At 54.6% G+C, this 9,343-nt stretch overlaps 2 protein-coding genes across 6 annotated transcripts in view; both read right to left on the bottom strand.

Moving 5' to 3' along the window:
• GNG8 (G protein subunit gamma 8) overlaps positions 1–3,237 on the bottom strand; it is a 5,199-nt gene extending 1,962 nt beyond the window's left edge. Inside the window, exons 1-2 of one of the 5 annotated variants that reach the window (XM_040457488.1) lie at positions 3,065–3,237; positions 387–582 (exon numbers count right to left, since the gene is read on the bottom strand). Coding sequence is in view for 1 of the 5 variants with exons in the window: in XM_040457485.1 (XP_040313419.1) it covers positions 2,010–2,178 (169 nt within the window). In the remaining 4 variants the exon portion in view is untranslated. The other 4 variants (XM_040457486.1, XM_040457485.1, XM_040457489.1 and 1 more) reach the window with 4 other exon arrangements.
• Positions 3,238–7,786: 4,549 nt separating this feature from the next.
• DACT3 (dishevelled binding antagonist of beta catenin 3) overlaps positions 7,787–9,343 on the bottom strand; it is a 9,088-nt gene continuing 7,531 nt past the window's right edge. Inside the window, exon 4 of the mRNA XM_040457927.1 lies at positions 7,787–9,341. Coding sequence (XP_040313861.1) covers positions 8,670–9,341 — 672 coding nt within the window. The 3' untranslated portion in view covers positions 7,787–8,669. The remainder of the gene's footprint in view (positions 9,342–9,343) is intronic.

The following is a 9,343-nucleotide window of genomic DNA, read 5'->3' on the forward strand; positions in this document are numbered from 1 at the left end:
GACCTCGGATGCGGGTCCCGCGCGGCCCCTCCAGCACACGTGCTCTCCCACCCCGTCCCGCCGGCCACCTGCGTCGTCCCGCCACAGACCACCCCTCCCAGCACACAGGCTCACCCTCGCGGTCCCTCAGATCGACGTGCTGCACGCTCTGTCCCGCGCGCGGCGGCGGCGGCGGGGGCCACACAGTCTCACGACTGACCCGCGCTCGCTCGTCACAGTCGCGGCCCCTCCCCCTCCGCCCAGCGCCACACACGGGGGCTCCCCGTCTCTCCTCGTGTGGCCCAGCATCACCGATGCCTCCTCACGCGCCGCAGCCAGACACGCTGTCTCAGATGGGCACACACAGCTCGGCCGCGTCACACGCCACGTCTCAAGACGTCACACACCTTGACACGCAGTTGGAACTTCTGTCTGTCTCGTTCACCCCCGGTGGCAACTTCGCCCGCGCTTTCACCGTCACCCAGTATGTTAGGGACACACGCGCACAAGGTCTCTCTCGTGTTGTCATCTCCGAGTGTCCCGCACAGTGGCGCGCGGCCTCACGCGCTGTCCCAACACCGTGACAGTCTCTCGCTGTCCCACCTGCCGTGTGTCGCACATCGTCAGTGTCTCACAGTTGACCAGCGTGGCTGACACACACGGTCACACTCACGTGGTCCCTCTGTCACACCCATTGCCCGGGGCCCGTCACGCTGCCTTCTCACGCCACCTCTGGGTGTGTCACACTCATTCACCCTGTCACCCTGTGGCCCCCACAGCCCTCGTGTCCTCCCCATGTTGCACTCTGTGCCCTACAACCTCTCGCTGTCACATCCGGCCTCCTGATGTCACAGTCCCCCAAATGGTGTCGCAGGCACATCCAGCCTCACGGCGTCCCACACAGCCACCTGCGCGTCACGACCTCTCATGTCACACACTCAGTCGCACACAGCCTCTCTTGCCTAACACATGGTTTCACAGACACACTATTTCTGGTTGTCACAAAATGTCACCAGGTCACACAGCCACACACACAACGTCACAAGCTCGCGATAGTACACGCTCACACAGTCTCTTGGCGTCCCACGCCGTTTCCCGGGGTCATCAGGGGCACCCACAGGGTCTCTGTCTTGCACTGGTCACATCCCTGGGGGCGCCCATACCCAACCCTCGGGCCTCTCGTGACAGCCCCCCGATGGCCACACGGGGGCGCCCGCGGCCCGCCGACACCAAAGCCGTAGGCGGAGGTGGAAATTGGGAGGGCAGGGCGTCCCCGCGGGGCCGGCGGGGGACGCAGACCTGGGAGGGACGCCGGGACACAGCAGGGTGGCGGGGCAGGAGGCCGGAGGGAGAGAACTGAAGACGCACTGGGACAGGAGAAATTCAAAGAGAAGGGGAGAGAGATGCAGGGAGAGGCCGAGAGAGACGGGGACGCAGAGACAAATTTGGAGAGATAGAGACCTAGGGACTAGGTGAGACAGAGACAGGCCGAGGATCGCAAAGACAGAGAGACAGAGACATGCAGGGCAGAGGAGAGACACACAGACAGAAATGGAGAGGCCGAGACAGGGACCGAGAAACACGGACACCCGAGAGACACGCACAGAAGCGCACGGAGACACCAACTCGCAGACCAAGCCTCCCGCCGGGGACGGTGGCGGAGGTGGGGCTTGCGGGGCGCGCCCCGGGGGCGTGGCCTAGGGGCGATCCGGGGGGGCGTGGCCAGGGGCGGGGTTCCCCCCAAGGGGCGCGTCCGGGGTGGGGGGCGGGCCAGGAGGGGCGTGGGCTGGCTGAGGCGCGCCCCAAGGGGCGGGCGTTGGGGGAGCAGGGGGAGGCCCTGGAGGGAGCTTCTCCTCGCCGTCAGCCCTTCCCTACGCGGTTTTGGCCGACTGGATGGGGACGCGAGCCGAGCGGGGAGGGGACACCGCCCGGGTGCCGGTGATCTGAGGGTATCCGACCCTGACTCCCCGCTTCCCCCCGCCACCCCGCAGAAGCCACAGGGCCAGGTGGGGGAAGGGAACCGGGCTCACATCTGGAAAGCATCAGGCGCGCCGGACGTGCCAGGGCCCCGGGCCCGGCTGCGGAAGGGGGGAGGGGAGCCAGGGCGCCCTCGTCCTCCCCCCTCTGCGGGGTCTGCCGGCGCCGGGGAGGGGCCTGGGCGTGCGCCGAGCCTCTGCGCCTCCCGCAGCTGGTTTCCATCAGCGACTTTGGCCCCGGCCGCCCCCAAGGAGGAAACCCAGCTGAGAGTGGGGGAAGCCAGGGTGACGACCCAATCTCCTATCCTGCTTTCTGACGGCGGCCAGACGCCGGGGGGTGGGGAGACGGACGGACGGACGCTGCTCGAACCGTACTTAAATGCCCTCCCTTTCTCGCCGGAGCTGCAGCCCCCAGCCGTCTTTCCACCCGACGTGTACCTTCAGTTTTCAGACGTGCAAGCCCGCCCTGTGCTGCCCAGGAGTCGCCCCGGCCTCGTCAGAGCCTAGCAGTCAGTGGTGCTATTGTGCCCATTTTCCGGAGGGGGAAACTGAGACCCTGGATTCGGCTTCCGCTTTGACTTTAATTATTCAAGCAATGGGCCGTGAACGCCAGGAGTGGTTCTAGCGTCCCATACCCAATGGCCCACTGTATATTCCCGGCTGGGTGTCCGCGGGTGTCTCGCACTCGACGCGTCCAACACTGAGCCCCATCCGCCAAACCCCCTCCTACTGCAGGCTCAGCCAGCTGATAGTAAATCTTTGGGGTCATTCTTCCCCTGCCCTGCCTCCCTCACGCCCCACGACTGATCTGGTAACGACTGCCATGAACTCCGGCTTGCAGTCTCTTCTCGCCTCCTCTGCGGCTGGCACTCTGGTCCAGCCACAGTTCCTCGCTGGCTTCCCTCATCCGGGGCCCCACAGAGCAGCCAGAGGGACCCTGTTTGAAAGGGAGCCCCCAGATAATAGCCCGTGTTGGCGAGGAGGTGGGAAGGTAAACGGCACAGCCAGGGTAGGAAACAGCCTGGCAGTTTTTTAACAGGCTAAAGAGTCACCGTAGGACCCAGCAATTCCAGTCCCTAGGTATCTACGTAAAAGAAATGAACACATACCTCCAGACAAACACTTGTACCTGAATGTTTCCCGGCGGCTTTGGTCATAATAGCCCCAGAGTGGAAACAACCCAAATGTCCATCCGCCGAGGCGCGGGAAAGCTCAATGTGGTGTGTCCGTCCAGACAACGGACGATCATTCGGCGGTAAAAAAGAAATGAAGCCGTGGTACGTGCTCCCATGTGGATGAACTTTGCAAACATCATGCGGAGTGAAAGAGGTCGGCCACAAAAGGTCACTTATAGCATGATTCCCTTTGTATGGAATGTCCAGAATGGGCCAAAATACAGAGACAGAGAGAGTAGGTTAGTGGTTGTCAGGGGCTGGAGATACTGGATGCAAATATCCTTATTGGGATGGAAATACTCTTCAACTGATTGTGGGGAGAGTCGTACAACTCTGTGAACGCACTGAAAGCCACTGAACTCGATTTGGGTGAATGTTATGGTCTGTGAATTGTATCTCAACGTTTTAAAAAATGTTTATTTATTTTGAGAGAGAAAGAGAGAGAAGAATCCCAAGCAGGCTCCATGCCATCAGCCCAGAGCCCCACGCGGCGCTCGAACGCAAGAACTGAGAGATCATGACCTGAGCTGAAACCAAGAGTTGGGCCACCCAGGTGCCCCTTGACTTTTTTATTTGTTGAGTAGGATTCAGGCCCAGCGTGGAGCCCAGCTGGGGGCTTGAACTCACAACCCTGAGATCAAGACCTGAGTTGAGATCAAGAGTCAGAAGCTTAACCGACTGAGATACCCAGGCGCCCAGATATGTGACTTATATCTCAATAGAGCTGTTAACCCTTTCACCTCCCCCCCCCAAAAAAAACCTCTAAGTCCCTCTTGTGCTCAGAATTCTCCCATGGCTCCCACCTCCCTCCAAGTAAAAACCCAAATCCTCACCATGGCCCATGAGGCCCCACACAGTGTGGTAGACACTACGATTCTCTGCCCCCCACTCCGGCTGCTCCCACCCTTTTGTTCCTCACCCATGCTATTCGCATGCCTCACTTCCCCCACCTCCTTCAGATCTCTGTCCAAATGTCCCCTTCTCAGTGAGACCGTCCAGATGACTCTACTTAAAATCACAAACATCTCTGCTCCCTCACCCCACCCAATTTCCTCATAGCTCTGCTCAGTTCTCCCCCATAATCCTTGTCACCTTTAGCAAATTACAGAATGTATTTATTTGTTATGTCAACGCCCCTGCCCCGCCCCCCAGCTCCCACGCCTGTAAGCGGTTCCTTTCGTAGCCTTCTAGAGAGAATCCATATAGGCTATGTCGGACAGCGCTTAAGAGCCTAGACTCTCAGGCAACCTGAACTTCCATTCTGGTTTTGCTACTTATCAGCCTCACGTAGGTTACTTAACATCTCTGTGCTTCGGTTTCTCCATCTGTGAAGTGGGCATACTAGTATCCATAAATCATCTCTCTAATATACCCTCGAGGCTGTGAGGATTGAGTCACTGAGAATAGAGTCTGGCATGCAATAAATGCTCAATTTCATAGTCAGCTGTTATTTTTTGTTTGGGGTGGGGTTTTTTTGTTTTTTTGTTAATTTTTTGTTTAACATTTATTTATTTTTCAGAGAGAGAGAGAGAGAGAGCACAAGCAGGGGAGGGGTAGAGAGAAAGACAGAATCCTAAGGAGGCTCCACACCATCAGTGCAGAAGCCGATGCTGGGCTTGAACTCACGAACCCTGAGATCATGACCTGAACCAAGATCAAGAGTGAGATGCTTAACCGACTGCGCCCCCCAGGCATCCCTTGGCCAACTTTTATTTTACTTAATTATTTATTAAATTTTTTTTTCTTTAACGTTTATTCATTTTTTGATAGAGACAGAGTGCGAGTGGGGGAGGGGCAGAGAGAGGGGGAGACACAGAATCCAAAGGAGGTTCCAGGCTCTGAACTGACAGCACAGAGCCTGACGCGGGGCTCGAACCCACGGACCATGAGATCATGACCTGAGCCAAAGTCAGCCGCTTCACCGACTGCGCCACCCAGGCGCCCCTTGGCAAACTTTTAAAAATGACTTTTATTCATTGGTATGCAAAAAGAAATACTTGTTTATACATACACACACACTGCCCACCCACCTTCTAGAATGGAAACTCCACAAGGAAGGAAGCTTTTTTTCTGTTTTGTTCCTTGCTCTTTCCCCAGTGCCTCCGTGGGCAGTGGAGATGCAGGTGAGCACAGCTGGCCTGGTCTCCTGCTCTCTCAGAGTTCAAAGCTACCAAGAGGTGGACCCACCCATCTAGACACAAAGTCAAAGCAGAACAAATACCATTCTCCACCTGACTGTGGGGTCAGGTGGGGGATGGGTTCTAGCCCTAACTCCCTCCTCCTTGCTGTGTGATCAGGGTAAGTAATGGCCCCTCCTCAAACTTCTAGTTATCCATCCATGAAATGGGTATGATTATTGAACTTATCCAATAGAAATATGGGCAAAGAGTATGAACAGGCAATTCACTGAATTACAAGTGGGCCAATGAATATACCAAAGTATGTGTTGCCTCAAGGGAACGGGAGAGAGACATGCTAATTAAAACAGAACATGGGAGGGGCGTCTGGGTGGCTCAGTCCATTGAACGTCCGACTTTGGCTCAGGTCATGATCTCACAGCTCATGAGTTCAAGCCCCACGTCGGGCTCTGTGCTGACAGCTCAGAGCCTGGAGCCTGCTTCAGATTCTGTGTCTCCCTCTCTCTCCTTTCCTCCCCCACCAGCACTCTGTCTCTCTCTCTCAAAAAAAATAAATAAATAAATAAATAAATAAATAAAAACTTAAAAAAATAAAATCACAAAAGGTTAAAAAAAAAGAAATGAAAATATCAGCTGAGGCGCTTTTAGTGGGAGGAAGTGTGGCAATGTCAATGAAAAGTTTTTAATTTTTTTTTTTAATTCTTGAGAGAGAGACAGAGCATGAGCGAGAGAGGGACACAGAATCCGAAGCAGGCTGCAGGCTCTGAGCGGTCAGCACAGAGCCCGACTGACGAGGGGCTCGAACTCACAAACCATGAGATGGTGACCTGAGCCGAAGTCGGATGCTCAACCAGCTGAGCCACACAGGCGTCCCTCAATTAAAAGTTTTTAAATGAGTGTACATTAATGACCAAACAATTCTATTTCTAGGAGTGAAGCCTACAGAAATACATACATATATGCACATAGAGGTATGTACAAGGACATTCCTGCAGCAAGGTCCCTAACAGCAAAATAATTGGGAGAGCTGACAATCCCACAGTGGACTCTTATGCAGCTAATAATAATAATACAGTGAGGGGGGCACCCGGCTGCCTCAGTCGGTAGAGCATGCAACTCTTGATCTTGGAGTTGTAAGTTCAAGCCTCACGTGGGGTGTAGAGATTAATTAAAAATAAAATCTTAGAGGGGCGCCTGGGTGGCGCAGTCGGTTAAGCGTCCGACTTCAGCCAGGTCACGATCTCGTGGTCCGTGAGTTCGAGCCCCACGTCAGGCTCTGGGCTGATGGCTCGGAGCCTGGAGTCTGTTTCCGATTCTGTGTCTCCCTCTCTCTCTGCCCCTCCCCCATTCATGCTGTGTCTCTCTCGGTCCCCCCCCCCAAAAAAAAAAAAGTTGAAAAAATAAAATCTTAGAGCGCCTGGGTGGTGCAGTGGGTTAAGCATCCGACTTCTGCTCAGGTCATGATCTCAGGGTTTGTGAGTTCCGGCCCCATTTTGGGTGAGCTCAAGCCCTGCTTCAGGTGAGCTTGAGCCCCACTTCGGGCTCCACACTCTCTCTCTTTCCCTCTCTCTCTGCCCCTTGCTCACTCACACACTCTCTCAAAAAAAAAAAAATTAAAAATAATAAAATAAATAAAATCTTTAAAAAACAATCATTATACAACGATAGGAAAATGTCATCTAAATTGAGATGAAATGGACAATTTCCTAGAAGAATACGACTTAGTAAAACTGACACAGGAAGAAATAGAAAAGTTAAATAGTACCATAACCATCAAAGAAACCGATTTGTTTTTTGTGTTTTGTTTTTGTTTTTTTTTTTTTTTTTGAGAGAGAGAAAGAGAGAGAGGGAGAGGGAGAGAATCCCAAGCAGGCTCCAGGCTCAGCATGAAGCCCAACGCAGGACTCTATCCCAGGACCCTAGGATCATGACCTGAGCCAAAATTAAGAATTGGATGCTCAACCGACTGAGCCCCCCGGGCGGCCCCCCCCCCCCCCCAATCTAATTCTTAATTAAAATCCTTCCCATAAAGAAATCTCTGGACACAGATGACTTAACACCACCAAATGAAAATAATAATAATAATAATAGAATAAAAGTGATAAATAATGCAAATATATGGTTCAATTTATATATGTATATACGTACATATACATGGTATATATGTATAATATAGTTATATATTTATATAGTTACTTAAATTCACATATGTATGCAAACACATAAAGGGAAACATTCAAGGATACACATCAAACTGACTATGATGACTTTTGAGAAAAGAAATTTGGGTTGGCCCTTCACTTATATTTTTATGAGACCATGTTTGTGACCAAACGCAACTCAATCAAAGGTCAGATTCATTGTGGTAAAACAGCCCCATGGTAGGAAAATCAGGTTGAGACCCACCCTGAGATCTGCCACCTGGCTCTAGACCCCTATGTTCAAAGCAAATAGTAGTTGCTCACTAAACGTGAGTCCAAAGGAAAGCCATTTTACCACAGAAGGAGAGTCCACCACGTATGGAACAGTGTGCATTTATTTACAAAGAGGTTAGAGAAACACAGAATCTGGCCCCCCTGTGCACTGGGGAGTCACCATCGTCATAATAAATACAGTAATTTTAAAAAAGAAAAAAAAATACTGGATTGGAACAGCTGAGGGTCATCCTGGGCTCTCCCCACTCCCTTTGGGAGGGGGGAGAAAAGGGGGGGCATGAGATAGAAACCATCTTCCTTCTCCTCTTCTACCTCCTAATCCTCCATAACTGTCCCGGGATAGAGGCGAAAGAGTCCTTCTTTCCAGGCGCTACCACCTCCTAACTGACCCTCAAAACCCCAAAGTCAGTGCTCCTTCCTTTCCCAGGGCACTCTGCAGGCACCACCTGGGTCAGACACAGCGTCTCTGACCACGGTGCCAAGGGGATAGCTTAAGAATCCAGGGACATGGATGGGGGCACTTTGTGACTGGGGGGGGGGCGCCCAAGACACCAGATCTGGGCATGGAAAGGAGGAATAAGAGGGTTCAGTGACAGTGGTGAACGGGAACAAACGGACTAAGTGTCTAAACTAAAATGGGGAAATTCGAACTGAATTACCCCTTCCGCATACCATATTACACCCATAATACAGATGAGGAAAGTGAGGCCCAGACAAAGGGAACTTTCTTGCCCAAGGGCTGCAGAGCCAGCAGCTGAACTGGGTCAAACAGGGCTCCTCCCCCATTCCTCCCTATGGTGGAGGGGGAGCCTTTTCAACCAAGACTGCAGTGGATGGGGGCAGTGAGGAAGGGTCTTTGGAAGCAGAGAAAATGGTGGTCTTTGGAAGGGAGGTATGGAAGGGTCAGTGATTGGGAGTGTGGTGGTGCAGAGGCCATGAAGGGGGAGCCCGAGCAAACCCCCAAACTCACACTGTAGTCATGACCTTGAGAGAACCCGAACGGAAACGCAGTATCTTTTTCTTGAGTGCGTGGGAAGCCTTGATCTTCACAAACACTTTGGCGGGGCCCGCGGGGGCCCCTCCACCTGCACCACCCCCTGCCCCAGAGGCTGCGGTGGCTGCCACCAGCTGCTGCGGCCACACCAGGCCACCGCTGCCGTCTGAGTCGCTGGATGCGGAGCTGAAGGCAGGCGACTCCCCCTCGCTGGCGCTCGATTCACTCTCCCCATAGCCGCCGCCGACGCCGCCGGTGGGACCCCGGCGTCCAAGGGGCCCCAGGCGCCCCGCAGAGCACTCAGAGTCGCTGCCCGCGCAGCCATAGAGAAGACGGCGCTGCGGAGCTGACGGGGATGGGCCGGGCCCCGGGCCGCGGGCTGTCGGGGCTCGGGGACGGCCGCGGCGTCCGTCCGCAGCGTCGATCTCGGCCGTGGAGCGCCAGCGGCGGCAGGACCCCGCGGCCTGCGCCGCGAGTGTGGGCGCAGGGCCGCGACGGGGCCTCGGCGGCCGGGGCTCTTCCCGTTCGGCCGTGGGGTACTTGGGGGGCCCCGGAGGCACCGCGGCCGCGCGGCCCAACAGGCTGGTCTCAGACTGGGAGCGCGCGGCCTTGCGAGCCCTGGGCGAGCCCCGGCGGCCCGAGGCCT

Source organism: Herpailurus yagouaroundi, unplaced genomic scaffold (assembly GCF_014898765.1).
Source record: "Herpailurus yagouaroundi ecotype Mexico unplaced genomic scaffold, PumYag 220, whole genome shotgun sequence".
Taxonomy (NCBI): domain Eukaryota; kingdom Metazoa; phylum Chordata; class Mammalia; order Carnivora; family Felidae; genus Herpailurus; species Herpailurus yagouaroundi.